The 25,342-nt window shown below is 37.9% G+C and overlaps 1 protein-coding gene across 4 annotated transcripts in view; it reads left to right on the top strand.

Annotated features, from left to right (window-relative positions):
* Positions 1-22,067, top strand: part of stat2.S (signal transducer and activator of transcription 2 S homeolog) — a 37,750-nt gene extending 15,683 nt beyond the window's left edge. For 2 of the 4 annotated variants that reach the window (XM_041584393.1, XM_041584394.1), the window contains 12 exons: positions 1,748-1,768; positions 1,904-1,991; positions 3,052-3,108; positions 5,344-5,427; positions 5,857-5,955; positions 7,504-7,639; positions 8,136-8,185; positions 9,208-9,296; positions 10,811-10,947; positions 17,210-17,398; positions 19,084-19,138; positions 19,700-20,172. In XM_041584393.1, the coding sequence (XP_041440327.1) occupies positions 1,748-1,768; positions 1,904-1,991; positions 3,052-3,108; positions 5,344-5,427; positions 5,857-5,955; positions 7,504-7,639; positions 8,136-8,185; positions 9,208-9,296; positions 10,811-10,947; positions 17,210-17,398; positions 19,084-19,138; positions 19,700-19,973 (1,279 nt within the window). In that variant the 3' untranslated portion in view covers positions 19,974-20,172. Of the gene's footprint in view, positions 1-1,747; positions 1,769-1,903; positions 1,992-3,051; positions 3,109-5,343; positions 5,428-5,856; positions 5,956-7,503; positions 7,640-8,135; positions 8,186-9,207; positions 9,297-10,810; positions 10,948-17,209; positions 17,399-19,083; positions 19,139-19,699; positions 20,174-20,637 lie in introns of those variants that run through there. The other 2 variants (XM_018250035.2, XM_041584395.1) reach the window with 2 other exon arrangements.
* Positions 22,068-25,342: the final 3,275 nt, after the last annotated feature.

Here is a 25,342-nt window from a genome sequence, read left to right as displayed (position 1 = left end):
CAGCCCTGGGCTACTAAGGTACACAATATGCTTGGTCCTGGCATTTTGCCTTGGCCCCAAAAAAATAGTTTTTTATATACAAAGTAAAATGAATTTGAACAATAATACTTTACCACAGTTTTTATGTGCAAGTTTTAACCTAACATGCCTGGCAAGGACCCTCGTTGACTATTTATGGCAATTTAAAGGGGAGTCTAAAATAGAATAATGCTAGAAATGCTGTATTTTGTATACTATGTAAATATAAACATGAACTTACAGCACCAGACTCCCAATTAAACAAATTATTTATGCTTTCAAATTTATTTAGAATCTTTGCAAGACCAAGACTACGCACATGCTCAGTGTGGTCTAGGCTTCAGTTGGGAGGTTGAGTTTAGGGATTGTCATAAATTATCAAAACAGTACAAGTCAAATAATATCTGCCATAGAAGCCAATACAACATGACTGATTAATAATCAGAATATGCAGATTGCACTGGGTCTACGGATACAAATCTCTAAACAGTTGCCGGCTGCTCTGCAGGGAAACAAACAAAGCTGCTTGAGTTCTGGAAAGTAACCATTTGAAAGAATGATTGTTTCCCTGCAGAGCAGTTAGGGAGGCAAGTAAAATGAAGGGGAAATTCCACTGCATACAGTCAGGTTTCTTATAAAAACAGTACATACAGTTCAGATTAATGTGCCTTAATTAGCATTGATTCTCTATCTTATAATACGATAGAAAAGTGACACCATTGTTTTAATGTTTTAATTTATTTTATTTTGTTTGCTTCATATTAAAGCTAAAAAATGTTACAGAATATGTATGAAAAACAAGCATAATGTACAACTGTTACTTTACCCAATGTGTAATACTGTTTTTGATGGCTTAATAAAAGTAATAAAAAAAACCAGTAAACTAAACTAAAGTTTATTGGAGATAGATTTTTTCATTAAAGAAAGTAAAAATGGGATTTTGTTTTTTTGCCTTTACATCCCCGTTTAGGGACAGTATCATAGTGACAGGATGCACTGAATGTCTGAATCCAAAACATTTGGATTTATCACATATCAAATGCTCTACCAAAAATGTGCACATGAAAACTTAAGCACAATTAAAAATTGCATCATCAGAAAGTGTCACCTTTGATTCTACAATAGTCACACAACATTTGGGTTATGTTATTAAAGATGCAAAGTTGTTACAGGTCTTGTCACCTATAGCAACCAATCCACAGGCAGCATTCTCTAGCCACCAGTATAAACAAGCATCTTATTAGTTGCTATGTGTTACTGTACCTGGACAAACATTGTGCGGGTTATTTATAAACAATGGGCAAATTTGAACCTGGGCAGTACCCCACGGAAAATCAGATGATTGCTTTCAGTGTTCAACCTGCAGCTGGCTGAAAAAAAGCTAATCACTGATTGGGTGCTATGGTATACTGCCCAGGGGCAAATTTGCCCAGTGTTTATAAATGAGCCCCTGTATCTTTTATTTCACAATCTGCAATTAACTGCATGGTATGGGCTGTCATCACACACACATGAGCAGATCAGTCTTTTCTTCACCAGTTTTTTTTTCTTAGTTGAAAAAATGCCAAGTGTGTGTTCAGTGTGGGACTCAGGATCTTGCTTGAACTAAAACCTGTAATAATTCCTTACATTTAGACACATCTTGAAACCTGCATTTGATTCATGCATGATTATTATTGCATTTTCATATACTGAGTCTGTGCTTATGGTTCTTTTTCATTTTTTTCAGGAATCCGCCCAAGATTAAAGGGTAAGAAAATCCATCTTATACATTGTTGCAAACGGTAACAATGCATTGTAATTAATAACTACAATAAAGTGTAATCTTTAGTTAATTTTTCACAGACACACAGTGCTTTCTTTCCTTTTTTTATATATTACACAGCTATCGGAAATTCAATTTGCTTGGAACACAGAATAAAGTCATGGAAGATCTCCAAGGAGAAGGCCTAGTGGTGGACTTCAAAGACTTGGTACACATTAGTGTATATTCTGTGTTGATTTTGGTTTCTACGGTATAACTAAAAGTATTAGTCCCTCCTCACCCAAACAGGTCAGTGCATAGGTAGCCAAGACTTTTGAGCTGGGGAGTAAGAAAATATTTTAGGAAGTGAGAGAGTAAGACCTAACCACCACCTAAATTATGACCCAGTATAAATGCCTGGTGCTTGAAATGGCTATAGTGATGAATCCTAAGCAGCTTTTAGTAGTTAGTCACCCCCAACCTGTGTTGTCTTTGTATTTGTGTGCATGAACATCTGGTTTTATTAGGTACTAGTGAAAAAAGGGATACCAGTAATCCCAATAAAAATAAATACACACAAATACAGAAATTTAGACAAGAAACAAACCTTAAGCTACTGGCTACTGTGTTATCATGGCGGTACAGAGACATCTGTAAAGGTTTCCATTAAAACTCCTTGACCTCACTGAGGCTTTATTTGTTACTTGCTGTTTCGAAGCAGCACTTGAGCATGCTCAGTAAGCACCTGCAGTCGCCCACTGACTGATGAGCACCAACACTGCAGATAGATCTAACAAAGTTCACTGAAGACTTTGTTCTTTGTTATAATGCTGATGTATTACTAGTATACTGAAGCCTAATGTATAAGGGACATCATTTTAGCCTACTTCTTTGTTCATCTGTAGATGGTGCACTGGGTCTTAGGGGTATTTTAGTATAGGGATACACACAAAATGTTTGTTAGGGATAGGTGGGGAGTATATACATACTGAGACTAGCAACTACATGTCTAAAATTTTCAATACCGACCTTACATTGAAGACTTTGTTTTAGCTTTAGAGGTACAAGACGCAGATACCTATGGAACACTGGTTCCCAAAAGTGGAAATACAGATGGCATTTGGGGTGAATATAGACGTGTTGCTCTAGGGCATTTTATGAGAATTATGGCTGAATAACAGAAAAAGTGTTTTCAGATGTTTTGTACTCTTGGTAAAAGCTAAGGGGTTCACAAAACCAGAAAAGTTTGTTCATGATTAATGTAATGGCATTTGTTTGTTTTTCCTTAGAAACTGAAAGAACAGAAAGCTGGTAGTGGAGGCAAGGGGGGAAAAGGTGCAAATGAGGCAAGTGGTGTGTTTTTATATGTGTGTATATACAGTTAGGTCCATAAATCTTTGGACAGAGACAACTTTTTTTCTAATTTTGGTTCTGTACCTTACCACAATGAATTTTAAATAAAACAACTCAGATGCTGTTGAACTGCAGACTTTCAGCTTTAATTCAGTGGGTTGAACAAAAAGATTGCATAAAAATGTGAGGAACTAAAGACTTTTTTTTAACACAATCACTTCATTTCAGGGGCTCAAAAGCAATTGGACATATTGAAAAACTGAAAATAAAATGCTAATTTCTAATACTTGGTTGAAAACCCTTTGCTGGCAATGACAGTCTGAAGTCTTGAACTCATGGACATCACCAGATTCTGTGTTTCCTCCTTTTTAATGCTCTGCCAGGCCTTTACTGCAGCGGCTTTCAGTTGCTGTTTGTCTGTGGGCCTTTCTGTCCAAAGTTTAGTCTTCAAGTGAAATGCAGCTCAATTGGGTTCAGATCAGGTGACTGACTTGGCCATTCAAGTATATTCCACTTCTTTGCTTTGATAAACTCCTGGGTTGCTTTGGCTGTATGTTTTGTGTCATTGTCCATCTGTATTATAAAACGCCTCCCAAACAATTTGACTGCATTTAGCTGGATTTGAGCAGACTGTGTCTCTGAACACCTCAGAATTAATTCGGCTGCTTCTGTCCTGTGTCACATCATGGATAAACACTAGTGTCCCAGTGCTACTGGCAGCCATGCACACCCAAGCCATCACACTGCCTCCGCCATGTTTTATAGAGATGTGGTATGCTTTGGCTCATGAGCTGCTTTCTCCATACTTTTTTCTTGCCATCATTCTGGTAGAGGTTGATCTTGGTTTCATCTGTCCAAAGAACTTTGCAAAACTATTGCAAAAATGAAAATTTAATATAAACTTCAGGATACTGAAATAAAAAACTTTCCAAATACAACCAATTAAATATTCTGCATAGTTTCTGAAATAATCAAGTTTTTGTTCATTATCCCTCTTTCAGCATCTGTTTCTCTTCATTCTGTCTTCATGCAGGAGTTGGGTGTCAGATAATCATTGACAGTTGGATCCAATATATTTTATAGGTTGGCTTCATTTCCTAGCAGATGAATTAGAGCTCATTCAAATAACTGTTTCCAGTGCAAACAAAATCTAAGCTTTGGCACAAATCCTGCAAGTAGAGAGACGGGATTGCTGGTGATTTTAATAGATTAAGCTCTTATACATCTTCTAGGCAAAATGAGCCCACTTATAAGATATATTGGATTTAACTGTCAATGAATATCTGACACCCAACTTTTGCATGAAGAGAGAATGAAAAGAAACAGATGCTGAAAGAGGAATAGTGAACGTAAACTTGATTATTTCAGAAATGATGCAGAATTTTTAATTGGTTGTATTTAGAAAGTTTCAGGTTAGTGATGTCGGACTGCTATTATTCTGAACACAACTGTATATAGCTAGCGATGTCTATTTCCCTTTAGTTATAATATATTTGCAGAATTGCATCAATTAAACAAATTAAATCAAATGTGTGGCTGCTGTTGATCAAGTGCCCTTGTGTACATGGGCACCTGATATTAATAAAGAAGAGCTAAAGCTGACTGCTTTATTGACAACTGATTCCAATATACCTCCTAGCTCTGTAATTGTTTGCCTAATAAAAGGAAACATCCTTTTAAGCAACTTTGCAATATACATGCATTACAATTTTCTATGGTTTTCAATGTATTTATATATATATGTTGCTATTGAAAGCAGCCTTTGTACCTTTCTATTTTCTGCCCTGATGGCTTAGACTTTTGTAAGACAAGGCAGCTGATTAACAGAATTGCCCTTTAAATTCAAATTCTATGAATTTAAAGGGAGCAGTTATTGTTGCTAGTATATCGATATTTACGCTCCCTCCCTGCAGAATAAATCATATCTAATACAAATGAATTATGGGAGCATGCTTTAAATTATCATTTACCATTTTAAATATTAATGGAATTATACTGATCTAGGCAAAAGTTGGTGAGGTTGCCACACAGATATAGAATGTGAGGTTTCAGATTATTTTGTTATAATAATGAGGAGTTGTTGATAACGGCCGATTTTAATAGGATGGCAGGAAGTAGTAAGCAGTAACAGAGACTTAAGTGCAAGCTGGAAGTAAAGAGATGCCTGTTCACCCCCTCTCATTGAATGTGCTATTAGTTCCTGTTTTTAATTATGGTGTGTATTTTAGGGATCACTTAGTGTCATGGAGGAGCTCCACCTCATTACTTTTACCATGGATTTTAACTATGAGGACCTGAAGCTGAAACTGGAGGTAAAGAGATGTGTACTCCTTTTTTAATGCTTGGCATTAAATCATCTGTGCTTGATTATTTTCTCACAAAACATAAAAACATCAGGTATTTAGCCATTTAGCAGATTAGCAGACAGGAAGTGCAGTTATTCCTAGAGTCACTAAATACTGCAGTCTTGTTGATTAAAACTGATTGATCTGCTTTTTTTTTTTAAATACTTTTGTTAGCATATCTGAGTCTCTGTTCATTGACCATATAATGGCATATAATAAGCCACCATTCTCTGTCTTGTGATGCTGTGATGTGTGTCAGTAAAAAACCTGATATGATATATATATATACAGTAAGTTCTGTTTTTGGCCATTTCCCTTATAGCAGCAATGTATTTTGCCTATTTCCATTTTCCTACAGTCATCATTTTGTTTTTCACTGTGCCTTTTTTCCCCCAGACTGTCACCTTGCCCTTTGTAGTGATCTCCAAAAATAATCACTTCGGTGTTGCATGGGCTTCAGTACTTTGGTTTAATTTGACAAGTTCTGACTCCAAGGTAAGTTCTCCTCACTGCTTAGATACACAACATGTTTCGGGCTTTACATACACTTTCTCCCCTGAGAAAGAGTATGTAAGGCCCTAAACATGTTGTGTATCTAAGCAGTCTTAAATAAACACAACCACAGCAGATATCGATAATCCGGATGAGCATTGATGCATTCTTATTAGGCTAAGGCATTACGGAGAACATTTCGCAATTTCAAGTAAGTTCTCCTCACATCATGTCCCCAAACAGTAACTTCATTTAAATGATTTGAAAATATATTTTTCCATTTATTACAATAAACCTGAATGCTTTCTGCACATAGAGAGTAATATAAGAATATTGTCAACTGGAGTTGGGGCTAGTTCTCTTGTGCACTGTCAAGCAATAAAGTAAGGCTTTCCCCCTGATTTTTGAATGGGAGACAGAAGGACTCTAACAGAATAACCCATGTCAGATGCCTTCCTTTCCTTTTTACCTCATTAAGGAGCTATGCAAGCGTTTTTGTACCAAATAGTTGGTGTCTTAAAGGACCAGTAACATGTTAGTATACATCGAAAAATAAACACCAAGACAAATTAAACTTTAAAATCACAAAGCTTTTATTAAGAAATAACTTACTGAAACTGTAAGTCATATAACTGTGAGGGACAACGGGCACAGCCAGTCCCTAGAATACCATGAGCGGCTGAGGGAGCCCGGGTTCGAGGCTCCTCCTGAGACTCTGTACTCTGGAGCGGGTGGTTACACCGAAGGCGGCTATAGATACAGCCACATTGCTCTGCCGAGCCACGAAGCTGTAGCAACAGTCCAGAGTGGGATCTCTCCAAAGGGGCAGCAACTTCTCCAAAGCCATGTCCTCAGGCAGCCTCCCCAGCATTGCGATTCCTCGTAGCCTCTGCGAAATGCACAACCCAGGCTTCCCTCTTGGCAGAGCTCTGCTTGGATAATAGGTTGATAGTAGGTTGAAGCCTCCCGCCTTCACTTGCTGTCAGTACAATAAGAGAGATAGCCAGGGAGGAGAAATCCAGCACTGCACGATGGATGGTCACTCTGTCGCCTTTTTTGGACAGGAGTGGAGTTTCAGTAAGTTATTTCTTAATAAAAGCTGTGCGATTTTAAAGTTTCATTTGTCTTGGTGTTTATTTTTCGATGTATAAAATTTTTTTTGATGTTGCTGGTCCTTTAACTGACTGCCTATATTTTTGTGCTTGAATTATACTGTTGCTACTATGTGTTAGTGTGGGGTAGACACTGGCCTTTCTTTCTAAGGGAAGACAGTCCTCCTAAGAATTCTAATGCAAAACATTGATCAAAATAACACAACATAATCCAGTAGTGGGCAGGCACATCAGAAGGCTCCCATAAACTAAAGACCATATAAACATTATAGGGTGGGTAGAAAGCACAGGCAGATGACAGGACATTCATATTCTTTGGTGCCCTTGTTGGAGAGAGCCTGTTGCAGAAATAGGTCTACGACTTGTTTGCCAGTGATAATTATAGACAATGAAATCTACTAAAAATGTAATCTAATCCTACAATTTTCCATATGAACAGGATTTAAATTTTTTCTCAAAACCCCCAATGGCTTCCTGGCAGTTGCTGAAAGAAGCCCTGAGTTGGCAGTTCTCATGCACTACTAAGCGCGGGCTGGATGCAGACCAGCTGGCAATGCTGGGGAACAAACTCTGTGGTATGTCAAAGTATGGTAACTACTGCTCATAGCAGTGTTCTTCATCAGAGCCTTATTTAGGGCGGAGCATTCTGGGCATTTGCTTTGGTCAAAAGTCTCACAGCGGACCTTTGTAGGAATACCAAGAAAAAAGCTATTCTAGTATATAAAGTCAATGTTGGCTAAACTGTGTCCCTTATTTGCCATGGGATGCCGACAACACAAGGAGATCTGCAGTTTGGACATTCATTTTTAACCTGAGTTGGGTTATTTCTACCTTGCCCATAGCTTTTGTGTCTGTGTCCTGGCCAGTCCAGTTTTTCAGTTTTTTTAAAACAGGGATTTAGTAAAATAATTCATTTCCTTTTACAGTCTGATTCATTTTCATATTTTTTCATAGAACTAAAACTGTTTAATCTGTTTTGTGTTTGATTAGTTTTTTTCTTGTCCTTCACTGTTGTGTACATCACATTTACACCCTTGTACCATGTTTCTTTTATTCACATTTTCTTTGTAGAGGAAACTCCCAGAGAAGACAGCACTGTGTCCTGGAACAAATTTTGTAAGGTAAATTATGTAAATGTTATATGAATGCACCTTTTGTAACTAATAGGGATGCACCGAATCCACTATTTTGGATTCAGCTGAACCCCTATATACTTCAAGAAGGATTTGGCCGTATACTGAACTGAATCCGAATCCTAATTTGCATATGCATATTCAAATTAGGGGTGGGAAGGGAAAAACATTTTTACTTCCTTGTTTTGTGAAAAAAGTCATGCGATTTCCCTCTCCGTCCCTAATTTGCATATGCAAATTCGGATTCGGTTCGTCAGGAATCCGAATCCTCCTGAAAAAGGCAGAATCCCGAACCGAATCCTGGATTCAGTGCATCCCTAGTAACTAATAACACAGACCAGAGATTCAAACGTATCCAAACACTGATAGATCAGTTAACAGATCTGAATTTGTTTTCCCAAGGGGTGAAAATGAGGGTATGGATTGCTCCACACGAACCTAGAAAGTGAATGGCAGGAGGCTGAGTAAACTTAAGCTACCTAAGTCATAGAAAGCTGTACAGCAGCCCTATGCCCTCATATTAAGAAAATAAAAGTATCCTTTGTTGGGCTTCTAAGTGCTCTGTTATTGAATCCTTTACATTATGCTCATTGTAAACCTATATAACAAAGTTGAAGCATTGTCTGGATAAAAAATGAGCGCAGCTCTGAACATAGAAATTTGCAAACAAATACAACCAATAACTGATAGATGAGATAAAGAGACCCTGTCCATCCAAGCTTACAATCTGAAAGGAGAAGGGGGCATACCTGTCATTGGGGTTATGCAAAGGCCTGATAGGTGAGGGAACAATTTAAACATATCTGCATCCTGTTCCCAAGCAACACATAACAGTAATTTGCTTAATACATCAGCTTGAGAAGAACACATGTGATTTAACATGCTCGGCTATTGAAGGGTCCTTTTGCAGGACAGCACAGGGAATTATTGAAAATTGAAATGTGTGATTATTACTCTAAACACATCTATTGAACACAAACATAAAACTATAATTTGTTGTTGTTTTACAGGAGAATTTGCCCCATGTTTCTTTCTGGGTATGGTTCGATGCTGTTCTTACCCTGGTAAAAGAACATTTAGAAAACATCTGGAATGACGGGTTTGTAGAAATAACGTTAAAGACCTAGTAACAACAAAAATATTATTTCATAGAATTTATATAGCGCCAACACATTTCTGCAGCACTTAACAGAGATTATACATCATTCACACCAGTCCCTGTTATGGTTTAATAAAACAATTATTTTCTGATACATGACTGGATACATGGATACATTATGGGCTGAATACAGACATTTTTATGAACTCTTTTTGGCCAGGTTTTAGATAGCTGGATATAACAAACAAGGGAAAGTTGTGCTCACCACTATTTTTTAAAACCATTAGGCGGGGGTGCAATGAAGGTGTGACCACAACTACAAGAGGTCCTCTGCACTCAACCCATTATCAATATATTTAAGACAGAGACATTTTGTGCATACTGCTACTAAAAAATGCCTTACCCTTTAAACAACACAGGGATTGTTTGTCCATATATTGCAATATATTTAAGCTGGCCAACTACATCAAAGTCATCCCATATCTGGCCAGTCCTATGCTCAATTTTATCTGATTCATTAAGAATTCTATTGCTTCATTATACTAAGTTTTACCTGCAACTTACTAGCTGCTTTCAAAGTAAAACTCCCAAACTTGGCTGCCCTTTTATTAGACACCAGATAGCTGGATATGGACATAGACTTTCCAGTGAAACTTCATTACTACAAGCTAGGAGTAAATGAACTCGTTTATTTGATAAAACTGAAATATCAGTTTTTAATTCTGCTGTTAACAATAAATATATAAATAATAAAGCAATTCTGTTAAGGTTCTAATCTTGTGTAATGTCCCACTACAAATACATTTTTATAGAGCTTGTACGTCAAAAAATACTCCAGTCTTTCTGCTGAAGGTCTCCTCTCTTTTATGGGCTTCCCGAAAGAAAAACAACAAAAAAATAGTAAACCCGATATCAATAGAAACTCATTAAAGATTCTGAATACTTGTGTATGTATAATAGCAGTAAAAGTCAAAATTTGTTTATCCCTTTCTGTTCTCAAAAAAAATGTAACAGTCAGTTGTCCTCAAGGTTTTGTATCAGTGGGCTTGCAACATTTTTTTCAGGATTCAGCGCCAGGAGTACAGATAATGTTAAAAGCCAGACAGATAGCGCTGAGGTGCAGTGGAATAAAGAGATAAATGGGTTGATAGGTGTCACACATTATGGAGCTACTCTTTCACAGACCAAAAGCAGTCAGATGACATAATGCTGGTTATTTTTGCTCAGGGTAAGGCCCAGGTAGAGAAGAACAGTTCCTTCATATTTGCTTTAACCCTTTCTCTCTAGTAAGGCATGATTCCTGTTTATTTGACTAGAGACCAGATATCATGTCGCTGGCCGATTGACAGAGAATGCTTGTTATTGGCAGACTTCATCATATCTCATAATGAGTACTAGGATACCTAGCAATGCAAATAAAAAAATATCTTATGTTGAAATATGGTCAACAAACAGACTGTTTTCTTTAACTTTTCCACACACTTAGTAACTATAATGTGCATACTTATCTGCAGGCACGTGATGGGGTTTGTAAGTCGCAAGAAAGAAGAGACTCTGCTGAAGGCTGAGATGTCAGGCACGTTTCTCCTTCGCTTTAGTGAGACCGTTTGTGGTGGAATCACGTGCACCTGGGTGGAACAGAAAGATGATGGTCAGTTGGGTAATGGCATGCAAGAAGAGATATGTATATTTATATATATATATATATATATATATATATATATATATATATATATATATATATATAATAAGTCCGAAAGTACCCGCACTCTTACCCTGAGTTCAATGGCGGGTGCTATGATGTACAATGTGTACAGTGGACCAGCACTCCGATAATTTTCCAAACAATTTTATTGAGTCATCACTCGTGTGTCGAGTGATGACTCAATAAAATTGTTTGGAAAGGTATCGGAGTGCTGGTCCACTGTACACAATATATATATATATATGTATATATGTACGGTATATTTTTATTTGTAAAGCGCTCCTTGAGGGCAAAGCACTGTACAACAAAACAATAAATTAGTAGTAACAAACAAGGGGTCATTGGAATAAAAAGTAACAATAAGTGCATTATTAGAATACAATTCACAAAGATATTAAACATAATTACAATGCAGATTAAGTGCTCAGTGTCAAGGAAACAAAAGGCTAGAAGACCCTACCCCGTAGGGCTTACAGTCTAAATGGGAGGGTAACATACAGACACAATTCAGAGGTATATTAAGGTGCTGTGGGTTACAGTTTGTTACACTGTTATACAAGTGCCAGTTCAGGTGTTATCCAGGTGCTCCCAGAGGTAGTCTTTGAGTTTTGTTTTAAAAACATTGAGGGAGGATTCTCTCCTGAGAGATTCAGGAATGGCATTCCAAATATAAGGAGTCGCAAGAGAGAAGGGTTTGATACAGGAAACAGCAGTAGTAGTGGGGGGTACAACCAAGCGGTTGCTCTGAGAGGAGCGGAGGTTTCGGGCAGGAACATATAGAGAAACAAGAGATGAGATGTAGTTAGGTGCAGAGTAATGAAGGGCTTTGAAGGTTATGTGGAGGAGTTTGTAAGTTATTCTTTGTTTTATAGGAAGCCATGATAAGGACTTCAGCAGCGGAGGGGCCTGTACCCTTTTGGATGAGAGGAGGATAATTCTTGCAGCAGTGTTTAATACAGATTGTAGAGGGGAGAGATGGGAGTTAGGTAGGCCAGTTAGTAGAAGGTTACAGTAATCTAGTCTGGATAGGATGAGAGCATGCATGAGTGTCTTGGATGTATCAGGTGAAAGGAAGGGACGGATTTTGGCAATATTGCATAAGAAGAAGTGACAGGTTTTGACAGTGGTGTTAATATGATCAGAGAAGGAGAGAGAGGAGTCAAAGATTACCCCCAGACAGCGAGCTGAGTTGACAGGATTAATGAGCATGCCATCAATAGAGATAGTAAATAGGGGAGTAGGACCAGGCTTAGGTGGAAAGATGATAAGTTCAGTTTTTGTTAGGTTGAGTTTGAGGTGGCGCTGGTTCATCCAATTTGAGATAGCCAGGAGGCAGTTAGAGATCTGAGCCTCTGTTTCAGCTGTTAATGAAGGGGTGGATAAATATATTTGGGTATCATCAGCATACAGATGATAATTAAAGCCAAATGAATGGATGAGATCTCCCAAAGACAGAGTGTACAGGGAGAACAACAGCGGACCAAGTACGGAGCCTTGCGGCACCCCCACATTAAGTGGAACTGGAGATGAGGTTTTGTTATCATAGGAGACAGTGAATGGTCAGTTAGAGAAGTAAGAAGAGAGCCAAGATGCAGCCTGGTTACGGATGCCAGGCGAATAGTGAATCTGCATCAGGAGAGAGTGATCGACTGTATCAAATGCAGATGATAGGTCAAGGAGGAGAAGGATGGAGAAGTGACCTTTGGCTTTGGCAACCTGAAGATCATTTGTAACTCTGCACAAAGCAGTCTCAGTAGAGTGACCAGGCCGGAAACCAGATTGCAAAGGATCCAACAGGTCATGGGTGTGTAGAAAGTTAGTAATACGGGAGAAATCAATACGCTCTAGGAGTTTAGAGGCAAGTGGTAGAAGGGAGACAGGACGGTAATTTGATAGACAGGCTGGGTCAAGCGTGGCCTTTTTAAGAATAGGCTTTACACAGGCCTGTTTGAAAGGAGAAGGGAAGGTTCCAGAAGCTAGAGAAGAATTGAAGATGTGAGTAAGTAGTGGGGTAAGCTCTGCAACCCAGTGTTTGAGCAGAGAAGAAGGCATAGAGTCAAGGGGGCAAGTTGTGAGTGGGGAGGACAAAAGAAGCTTGGAGACTTCAGACATTGTTACTGGAGGGAAGGAATTAAGACATGCAGAAGAGGGCTTAGGAAGGAGGAACTGGTTTACATTAGTAGAGGTAGGGATCTGATTGCGGATGGACTCTACTTTGTCTTTAAAGAAATCAGCAAAGTCCTGAGGAGAGTGTGTCTGGTTGACTGATTCTGTGGATGAGGGATGGAGAAGAGTATTGAATAGAGAAAACAGGCGTTGTGGGTTGGATTTGTGATTGTTTATAAGGGTACTGTAATACTCTTGCTTGGCTTTTGCCAAGGCAGAATTGAGGCAGGACAATAGAAATTTATAGTGAATAAAGTCTGCTTGCGTACGGGATTTTTTCCACATACGTTCAGCAGATCTCGTGCAGGAGCATAAGTATCTGGTTTGTGAATTTAGCCAGGGTTGTGGGTTCAGAGCACGTGAACGCTTAGCCTGTAGAGGGGCAAATGAGCCAATGGTTGAGGATAGTATGTGATTATACTCACTTACCAGGATATCAGGATCAGACGTTTTCTTAAGGGAAATGAGACTGGACCTGAAAGACTGAGCTAAGGCTGGAAGGTCAATGTCACGTGTATCCCGGACTAAGACATATACAGTATATATATATATACTTTGTCAATTTACTTAATGAGGTTTGGTTTAACATGTATGACATTATGGTTGGTGCCATTTTTTTGAAATGGGAAGGGCTTAGTGTATAAGTATGCACTGAAAGTATGCACTTCCTAATAGTCCTAATTCCAGTAATTCAACTAATGATGCATGGTTCACGCATAACAAATTTCTAAAGAGACTACAACATGTTAAGATAAAGCTCTGCGATTGCCAAACCACTTTACTTAATTTTTCAGGATTCATGGAGGTCTGGTGATGAGAGACTGGTGGTACGGCTATTCAAAAATGAATCCCATTCTTAGCCTCAAAACTATAGGCTGGTTAGTCTGACATCAGTGTTAGAAAAGCTTTGTGAATGGGTATTAAAGGGGTTATTCACCTTCAAACAACTAGTTGTTCTCAGATAGATTACCAGATAGACTAATTCAGATAGACTTATTCCAATTACTTTCTATTTTCTATGTGTCACAGTTTTTCTGTTATTGAAGTGTAAAGTGTAATTTTTCACTTTCTAAGGCATTGAAAGTACTGTTTGCAGATGATACTAAACTACTAATGGAACTATATGTTCCATGCAGGATATTGCAACTTTTCAGAGTGATTTGTCCAAGTTGGAAAATTGCCTTTGTTGGGGTTCTACTTGATCTTTTATTGAATCCTTTACATTATGCTCATTGTAAAACTATAGAACAAAGATGAAGCATTGTCTGGTTAATAAATTAATACGTTTTGCATACAAAAACAACCAATAACTGATAGAAGAGATATAGAGACCCTGTCCAAACAAGCTTACAATCTAAAAGGAAAAGAGGGCATGCCTGTCATTGGGGTTATGCAATGGCCTGATAGGTGAGGGAAGAATTTAAACATATCTGCATCCTGTTCCCAAGCAACACATGACAGTAACTTGCTTAATACATCAGCTTGAGGGTCCTTTTGCAGGACAGCAGAGGGAATTATTGAAAATTGAAATGTGTGATTATCACTCTAAAAACATCTATTGAACACAAACATAAAACTATAATTTGTTGTTGTTTTACAGGAGAATTTGCCCCATGTATGCACTAAATGGCAGTGGGTTGGGAGTTTCCTTAACTGAGAATCTTGGGGTTTTTATAGATAACAAGTTGTCTAATTCTGGGCTGTGTCATTCTGTGGCTACTAAAGCAAATAAAGTTCTGTCTTGCATAAAAAATGGTATTAACTCAAGGGATGAAAACATAATTATGCCTCTTTATAGGTCCCTGGTAAGGCCTCATCTGGAGTATGCAGTGCAGTTTTGGACTCCAGTCCTTAAGAGGGATATAAATGAGCTGGAGAGAGAGCAGAAATGTGCAACTAAACTGGTTAATACCAGTAAATAAACTGGAGTATATATAGTTTATGTGAGTGTATGGAGGGGTCAGTGTGTGTATGTATGGATGTTGGGTTTCATTTGGAGGGGTTGAACTTGATGGACTTTGGTCTTTTTTCAACCCAATTTAACTATATAAGTATATAATTACCCTTAAAAAAGACCCTTCCTTGGCTTAGTGGAACATACTTGGCACCTAGGAGCATCCATATATCTTTCAGATATCATGCACCATAGGATAGCAGCATTGATCTTGGACTGATTTGCATGTATTTAACGTTCTCTTTCTCCATTTGCAAGAAAAGTGTCATGCACTCTACAAAAGTATCTGAACACATTCATCAGAGTAGGCTAAATGGGCTTCTTAGCACTCAAGGAGATTGTATTGGCACAAGTTCCTTTGGCCATAGATTTTAAAGTTACACATTTTATTACTGCTGCAATCGTGTCACTAAATGAAACATCTTCTATAGTATACAGTTATATGAAAATGTTTGGGAACCCCTCTTAATTCTTTGGAGTTTTGTTTATCATTGGCTGAGCTTTCAAAGTAGCAACTTCCTTTTAATATATAGCATGCCTTATGGAAACAGTAGTATTTCAGCAGTGACATAAAGTTTATTGGATTAACAGAAAATATGCAATATGCATCATAACAAAATTAGACAGGTGCATAAATGTGGGCACCCCAACAGAGATATTACATCAATACTTAGTTGAGCCTCCTTTTGCAAATGTAACAGCCTCTAGACGCCTCCTATAGCCTTTGATGAGTGTCTGGATTCTGGATGGCGGGATTTTTGACCATTCGTCCATACAAAATCTCTCCAGTTCAGTTAAATTTGATGGCTGCTGAGCATGGACAACCTGCTTCAAATCATCCCATGATATTCAAGTCGGGGGACTGTAACGGCCGTTCCAGAATATTGTACTTCTCCCTCTGCATAAATACCTTTGTAGATTTTGAAGTGTGTTTAGGGTCATTGTCTTGTCGGAATATCCAACCCCTGCGTAACTTCAACTATGTGACTGATGAACATTATCCTGAAGAATTTGTTGCTATTGGGTTGAATTCATACGACCCTCAACTTTAACAAGGGCCCCAGTCCCTGAACTAGCCACACAGCCCCACAGCATGATGGAACCTCCACCAAATTTGACAGTAGGTATCAGGTGTTTTTCTTGGAATGCGGTGTTCTTCCACCATGCAAAGTGCTTTTTGTCATGACAAAATAACAAAATTTTTGTCTCATCAGCACAAATCCAAAATTACACTTGTCTAAATGAGCTTTTGCATACAAGAAGCAACTCTGTTTGTGGCGTGAGTGCAGAAAGGGCTTCTTTCTCATCACCCAGCCATACAGATGTTCTTTGTGCAAATTGCGCTGAATTGTAGAACGATGTAGAGATACACCATCTGCAGCAAGATGTTCTTCCAGGTCTTTGGAGGTGATCTCTGGGTTGTCTGTAACCATTCTCCCAATCCTCCACATATGCCGCTCATGTATTTTCTTGGCCTGCTAGACCTTCGGTTTTACAGCAACTTTGCCTGTGGCCTTCCATTTCCTGATTACATTCCTTACAGTAGAAACTGACAATTTAAACCTCTGAGATAGCTTTTTGTAGGCTTCACCTAAACCATGATACTGAACAATGTTTGTTTTCAAATCTTTTGAGAGTTGATTTGAGGATCCCATGCTGTCACTTTACAGAGGAGAGTCAAACAGAAGCACAACTTGCAATTGGCCACCTTAAATACCTTTTCTCATGATTGGACACATCTGCCTATGAAGTTCAAGGCTTAACGAGCTAATTCAACCAATTTGGTGGTGCCAGTAATCAGTATTGAGCAATTACATGCATTCCAATTAGCAAAATTACAAGGGAACATAATTTTTTTACATTTGATGTTATTTCATACAACTGAATACTGCTTCACTAAAAAATATTGTTCAGAAAACATCTCAGTACTCAGATGATCCTGGGAAATGAAAGACATACTACTGTTATCTTTTTTGTTGATAGTGAAGTAAATTATTAAGCAGATTGAGAGGGATTCCCAAACTTTTTCATATGACTGTATGTGTACTAAATCCAAAATAACCATTTCACTGTGTGCTCTGCCCCCAGGATCTTACTCTATCCGTTCTGTCCAACCATACACCATGAAGGAGCTCTCCTGTATCCCACTCACTGAGATCATCAGGAACTATCAGCTTTTGGTTGATGAAAACATCCCTGAGAATCCTCTGAAGTATTGTTACCCTAATATACCAAAGGATGAAGCTTTTGGGCCATATTATGAGCAGAAGCCTGAATGTGAGTATCTTGAGAGGAAATCTATAGTCTTTCAGCATTCAGTACCGCTAAAGGAAAACCAATCCTTAACAATCAATATGGCTACAAATGCCATAGTTTATATACTTCACTTACTGCATCAGCCTAAAGTTTTGACATCTCTATAGTAGTAATGATCCAGGGCTTCACAATTGTCACAGGAGCTCCCCATCTTGGATTTTGTTAAAAGTGTGACATACACATGCTGAGCTTGCTCTGGGTTGCTGTTGAGTAGCTAAGCTTAGGGGTCGTCACATGCTATCAAGCACAAAATGAGGTTTGTAGATTGTGCTACAGGCCTGGTTATTAAATTCTGATGCTAGTTAAACAGCAATTAAGAACAAGACAAGTGTAATTAGTAGTAGTAGATTAATTATGGTGCAAAATCATTACAGTTGAACCTTGGTTTTATGTTTTTCAACGGACCATGGAAAAAAAAAACGTAAAATCCGTGTAAATGTAAAATAAAGGAAATGTGTTAAAGGACACGTTATAAGTTATTTCACATTCTTCAGCAGCAAAGTACAGAAATTTCACCTGCTTCGTGTAAATAAATCATTTTCATAATAATATACTTTTAGTAGTATGTACCATTGGGTAATCCTAAATAGAAAATTGCCATTTTAAAAAATAAGGACTGGCCCCTGAGATCGTAGGATTCACAGTGCCCACAATTCTTTTTTTTTACAGTTAGAGCTGCAGTATTTCTGGTCAGGTGATCTCTGAGGCAGCACAGAGACCATTACGAAATGGTGGTTCAAGGCAAGAGATGTAAAAGGGCAATATTTACCTAAATGATATACCAGTTTGGTAAGATTCTCTAATATGCCACTTAATTTGATATAAACTATCTGTTGCTTAAGTATTGATTTTGGGGGTATAGTTTTCCTTTAAACCTTCTTGCCAGTTCCTGCAGAATGTGCAGCATGTCACAAGTTTCAAAAGTCTAAACACTAAAAGGGTTTTTGCTTAAAAAATAGAGTGATTGGCAAGGAAGAAGGGTGATAAAGTGACTTAAAATCCGGGAAAGGAAAACATAAAACCCGGGAAATAATCCTATTGAAATACATTAGAACATGAAGTGGCCATGGAAAAACAACGTAAAATAAGGACATGTAAAATCAGCGTTCTACTGTACTTCATTTCATTGAAAGGTTAACCTTTCTATGCTATTGCACATTTTTCCCACTGCTATTGCTTAGTGTTACACCAACAAACAGTGTTGATTGGCCCTTTCTCCCACTTGGGCCCACTCTCACAACATGAAGCCATTGATCCAGTCCTTGTTTGACTGCTCTGCAGGGGTGTTGTTATTAGTTAATGGCCAGCCAACCAAATTACTGGTTATAAATAATTTGTCTGATTATATTAGCATATTACTAGTGGCTCTATGCATTCTAATACTGTACAATGTATAATTGCTTGACTTATACTGAAATGTTACTGGTTGGTCTTTTTGCAGCATTAGAGGCATGAACATGGCTTATAATGTAACATTACTAGCGGCTCTGTATATGGAGTATTACTATACAAGAGCTTATACTGTATGTAATTTTAATGCAGGTGCATATTCTGTATGTCCAGGTGTAATTATAAGCATACGATGGTTTCATAAAATAAGCACCCCAGAGGGGCATATTTATGTTTTTTCCCCTTTTTCTTTAAAGTAACCCTGAAATATGAAAAGTACCTCCAGCGCAAACTGATTATTGTCTCTACAAGGTAAGGTAACCGCAACAGTCAGGGCTTTAATTAATTTCCCATCTCTTTTCCCATGTATTGGCTGTATATGCTCAAATAAATATAATGTTTTTGTTTTGCACAAAAATTCCGGAGTGGCTGGTCTTTTTGAATGCTGTATGAAGTTTTACTATGCACTTAGAGTAGAGCACGTAGAGTATAGAAGCGTTGTGTCACCCTCCTGACTATATACATATATAAATATATATTTACAACCTTTTCTTGCACTACAGCTTCTCTTCTCTCTGTAGCCATAGGTATGTCCGTCTCTGGCTCTATTTTTTAACTTTATTTTAACTTTATTTTTAGCATGCTTGGTAAGTAGGCTTCATGCGCAAACTTGATAGATGATTATTTAAATTTTCACTGTGTAGGGGCAGGTAAAACCAGATTTTTAGGGCTGTATACAAAGTGTCTTTTCATTAGGAGATACAGATTTATGTATGTATTGCTTTTTTCTGTTTATTATAGTAGCTGCTGATATGAGGTGTATCGCTTTATACTACTTATGTCATTTTTTTCCATAACACACTTATGTTGCAGGCAAGTGGATGAGTTGGAGAGTAATCTCTCCCCTAGAATGTCTGAAAATAATGACATGGATGAATGGAATTGCACCATTGACGACGAATGCTTGGCAGGTTTGAACCCAGAATCCTCAGCTTTAAACAAATGCAGCTCAGCTCACTGGTTCCTACTATATATGGTCTATGTTTGTAAGCCTATAGCACACCAGACAAATACTCCTCTCTCCCCTGACATCCCATTCAAACAAATAGACAAGGCCTCTCTTGTTTCAGATGAGGTGTCAAAATGAGTGTTCCCAAACTATACCATTACTGGCATAGTTTTAAGGTTTTGCTTTGTACCAGCTGAAGAATGACATTTACAGCCAACTTGGCTGGGTATTTTACTGACAATGATAACCACATCCCTGGGTTGTTGGGCTATTGCAGGGGTGCCCAAAAGGTAGATCGGGATCTACTAGTAGACCTTTAGCTGGTGATCAGTAGATCTCAAGACTCTGTCAACAAATGGCTTGACTAAGACACCCTCCTATTTCATGTTTTTCATTGAGATATTTATTATGTTATGGTTACAGAAGAAATAGTTGTTTTTGTAAATATAGAAATATACATTTTCTTATAAATCAATATTTAAGTAGTAGTTTCCATGGAACAGAATGCTAACAATGCTATCATGGACTAAAAGTAGACCTTGCATTAGTAAAGTTTGGTCACTCCTGGGCTACAGCAACTTGTAGTTCATATTAGAGATTTCCAGCAAAATAGGAGCACTATTGGAACTAATAAGAAAGCATTCAGCCATCTGGTAGACATTAGTAGATAAAGCAAAATAATGACAATAATCATATAGTAGACTCATTCTGCTTCTGTCACAGTTTTACTTGTTTTAGGGGAACTGTTGTGTTATGCTTTTGGTTATTTTTGGTGACCTGCTATGTTCTTTTTTTCTCTTAGGTATAGCCATGAATATTGACAACATTATGATAAATGCTGAAAGTGACCCAATGCTGCCAGTTTCGCCTGTAGATTGATGGAGCACTGTCTTAAAGATGGATATTGAATAAAACCAGCAACTACTCAAGACAGGGGCTCATATGTCTTCTCCTGTCTTCGCATACTGAGCTTGTCCTTTCAGCCATTTTCAGCTTGTAAACTGTGCATGATCAATAAGCCACTATTAGACCTGAGAAGGATGTTCCCCTCATATCAGTATTCCAGTAATACACTGAAACATTGAATATACAAGTTAACCTACAGTTAAACTAGCAGTTCAACACATTTCATTTGAACAAAAAGGTTGAGCTTCTTGTAAGCATGTTGTTCTTAGCATCATTCTTAGCTTCTATTTTAATATGCAAATCGTTGTAGGGGCTAGAAATGGGGTTAGATATCACTTGTACAGCTATAAAGGCCAGCATATTGTTTAGCATTACTCTACAGATCACAAGCCAGTTAGCAGAGATTATGAATATACAGTATTAGGCTATATCTATAAAGCTTGTCTCACACTTTGCATTTTCTCAGCTGTTGGAAAAACGCCAGTGGAGAAAATGTCTTAGATCCCTGTGTTCTGTGATCTTTGTAATACATCTGCCTGTCAGGGTTCATACAGGGCACATTTTGGACCAAAAACACACACTTGTGTGTTTTCAGGGCTAAATCTGCTCCACGGTTGGATTTCAATTAAAAGAGAGATGAAGCAGAGGATTCTGGGAGATGGAGCTCAGTAAGCCATACACTGGCCAACCTTTCAGGGTGTCCATGCTGAAAATATGAATACTTTAGAACTGGCCATAAACATGGATGTTCTGTTACTTTTGGACCGACCCAAATAATCGGACTGGATATGCACATGCCCAGATTGTGCACCCACTGGAAAGGTGCAATGGCAAATTAAGTTTTCGGTTTGGGCATATTAGCTGCAATGCAACAGGATTACAGGATGGTCTGTCAAAACCAACCCCAGAGCTGACATACATGCCCAGTATGGGAAATATGGTGTTAATTGTCTGGCCAAATCTGGGAATGTAACAGATGGAGGGGTGCAGCTAAGGTTTATATTTAGACCATCTGCATTTAAATATTACCTTTTGCATGCAATAAAAAATTAAACAATAAGCAGGGGACCTATAAATGTTACCCACTGATTGGTTGCCATAGGCGATTAGAGCTGTAGCAAACGTTGCACCTTTTATTGCATAACCCTTAGTGAACTGTTTTTAACTATTTTGAATGCATCCCATTAGTTTCCAGTTCAAATCATGGTGTTTTTGTATTTGCACTATTTGTCAACTTGTAATGTTGTAGGTACTTTGTAGGTAGCCCTTTGTCTATTGCAAACAAGCTATCAGTTATAACATTAAACACAAGCAAATTGATCAAGTGATCTGTTTCATGTATCATTGTGTACCAGTTATGCAGAGACATTAAAAAGGCTCATGCCCATATACGGTATATATATATATATATATATATATATATATATATATATATACAGCTATGAAATCTATTTGCCCTTAACCACATTGCCTCTGTAATGATAAAGTAGTTGTTCTTGATGGTAAATAAGCTGCAAGTGTTGCATGCTCTTTTTATGCCAAATAAATGCCTTATGTTTCTTGGCGAATGTTGTAACCAATAAGATATTTGCTTTTAAACAGGTGACCAGTAAATGCTGACTGACAATGGTTTCTATAGGTAAATAGGCCTGTAATAAATGTTGCACATTTTACTACATAAGCTACAGTATGCTAAATGTAGAATGTCTTTGCTTATTGCACTAATGAATTTGGACTCATTCGTATCATTACTATAGACCCCAGGTTATCCTCCACATTTGGTTATCATCCACATTGTAAGGTTGAGGGCACACAGAGCACGTGCACTGAAAAATACAGTTTCCACTTTAGTGCAAGCACACAGTGCTGGGATTGACCTGAAAATGCCTGCTTCCACCCTCTTCCATGTACCTGCACCCAAGTAGAAACTGTACTTTTAAGTGTAAATAAATGGAGTTGGGGAAGAAAACATATCAGCTTTTCTCAGGCTGCAAAAAAATACAGGCTGAGAGCAGCAGAGCCAACTCTCCGTGTGCCTCTGCCTAACAGGGTTTTACCAAAATGAGAGGCTTCTCATGTATGATATTAAAACGTAATCTCCCAGCTAATTGAAATAACCCTGTTTAGAGCCGTCTGTGAGAAATGTTGGCATAATGAGAGGCCAGAGGAAATACAGTAGGATTAGGAAATTCTTTAAAATGTCGTGGCACATATCTTTTCTTTATTTCATCAGATGGCAGATTCCACATGTTGTAATAGCCTAGTCCTCACATTACTGTTTGTCCTACATAGTGCTTGTGGCATCAAACACATATCTATTTCAATATTTGTCTTCTAGGTAATTAGATGCCAAAATGACATTTCATATATGGAGAGCAATATCCAAGCCCTTTAACTGTTTTCCTGCTTACAACACATGTGCCATATTAACATAGTAAGTTAGGTTGAAAAAGGACACACGTCCATCAAGTTCAACCTTTTAACTTTATTTAATCTGCCTAATTGCCAGTTGATCCAGAGGAAGGCAAAAAAAAACCCTCTGAAGCCTCTCCAATTTGCCTCAGAGGGGGAAAAAGTTCCTTCCTGACTTCAAAATGACAATCGGACTAGTCCCTGGATCAACTTGTACTATGAGCTATCTCCCATAACCCCTTCTTAAAGCTATCTAATGTATCAGCCTGTACAACTGATTCAGGGAGAGAATTCCACATCTTCACAGCTCTCACTGTAAAAAACCCCTTCCCAATATTTAGGCAGAACCTCTTTTCTTCTAATCGGAATGGGTGACTAGTGTCAGCTGGAAAGACCTACTGAGATTATTATATGATCCCCTTATATATTTATACATAGTTATCATATCACCCCTTAAACGCCTCTTCTCCAGCGTGAACAACCCCAATTTGGCCAGTCTTTCCTCATAGCTAAGATTTTCCATTCCTTACACCAGCTTAGTTGGCTTCTCTCTACCCTCTCTAATTCAGGCAGCCTACAGAGGATTCCACACAGATAATTTTAGGTTCAAGACTATGCCACAGGAAAAACACATTGCACCCTTACCCACGGTGGCCATAGACAGTTACAGGGTTATGGAGGGGCACTAAAAATGTTTAATAATAATTATAATAATAGAAACATTTTATTTTCTCTTTTGTTTACTAGCATTCTGTTTATCTTCCCTTATTATTTTATTTATTAGGGGTTGTTCACCTATCAAACACTTTTTTCAGTTCAATTATTTTCAGATTGTTCACCATAAACAGACTTTTTTCAATTGCTTTCCATCTTTTTATTTTTTTACAGTTTTCCCAAAAATTAAGCTTTACACTTCAATATTAGAAAAACAGCCACAAATAGAAAATGGAAAGTAATTGGAAAAGGTCTTTATTTCTGGTGAAGAACCTGAAACTAACTGAACTGAAAAAGTGGTTGAATTTGAACAACCCCTTGAACATGTATTAATAAAGTGCCAACATATTCTGCAACACTGTACATAGCAGGATGTGTGCATTGAAAATAGACATTATGGGGGTTATTTACTAAACTCCGAATACAGATGACTTACACTGCTAAAGGGCTCCGGTGGGTTGGCACAGAAGAGTAAAACATAAGGTGTAGCTAGGGCCACTTTAATTAATAGGCAAAAAGGGCTTTTGCAGAGATGTTGCCTGGACAGGGAGGTTATCATCAACCATTTCATCTGCATATATATTTAAATGAAGCTTCCCTTAGAAATGTCAGACACAACATTTTAATCAGTTGGGGGAAGAAACCCTATTCTAATACAATTATTATGGAATTTATTTTCTATCTTATTTTTCTTTTGGAAAATAATTTCTTAGGCCTTGGGCCCCCGCCTTATTCCCACTGAGCAGACAGGGCCTGCATGCCAGGTAGGCTAAATTCAACCTTAGACCTAGAAAATGCAAACACAAGACATTGCATGGACAAAACCAATTTAAAATTTATATTTATTTTAATTATTTTATTCAGGGCTTGCAATTCTCTGCACAACAAACATATACAGGTAGTTGCATTCAAAAAATATAAACCAATGTGGTTAAACATTTTTTGGGGCAGAAGGGGGGTTTTCTGTTTGAACCCATGAATGTCATTTTTACCCTGTGCCCACCTATGTCTTAAAACACCCCTGGGTGTAACGTGTCTAGCTTAAATCTTTGTTGAGCCTTAGTTCTTCTTTAATATATTCTGAAAAATATTTACAAAAGTGCTGATTAGTGAGTAAGTAGCATGCTTTGTATTTTTCCTGTCAATAATCAAGGCCAAGCATGAATAATGTTTAACTTGGAGAGAGTTATTTGGCTGCAGTTCATCGGTCACGTGTCACACCTTTAATCACATGTGCATATATTATGGAGAGGACTTTCCTAGAGCCTGAGTTGCATATTTGTCAAGTGACACAAAAGTATGAAACAACATGACCTGATGACTGATGCAGGGAGGACAAAATGTTACCTGAGTGCCATTACCCTTAAGCAGTACTTTCAGTTTCTATTATTTTCCCTGTGCAGACACAGATCTATAGGAAGGCAACAGACATAGGGAGGCAAATGTTTAGGGATGGCCCTGCTGCCACAATCAGT

This window comes from Xenopus laevis, chromosome 2S (assembly GCF_017654675.1).
Source record: "Xenopus laevis strain J_2021 chromosome 2S, Xenopus_laevis_v10.1, whole genome shotgun sequence".
In the NCBI taxonomy this organism is placed as follows: Eukaryota; Metazoa; Chordata; class Amphibia; order Anura; family Pipidae; genus Xenopus; species Xenopus laevis.
Note: the sequence above shows the minus strand (reverse complement) of the source record. Positions and strands in the feature narration are given on the sequence as shown.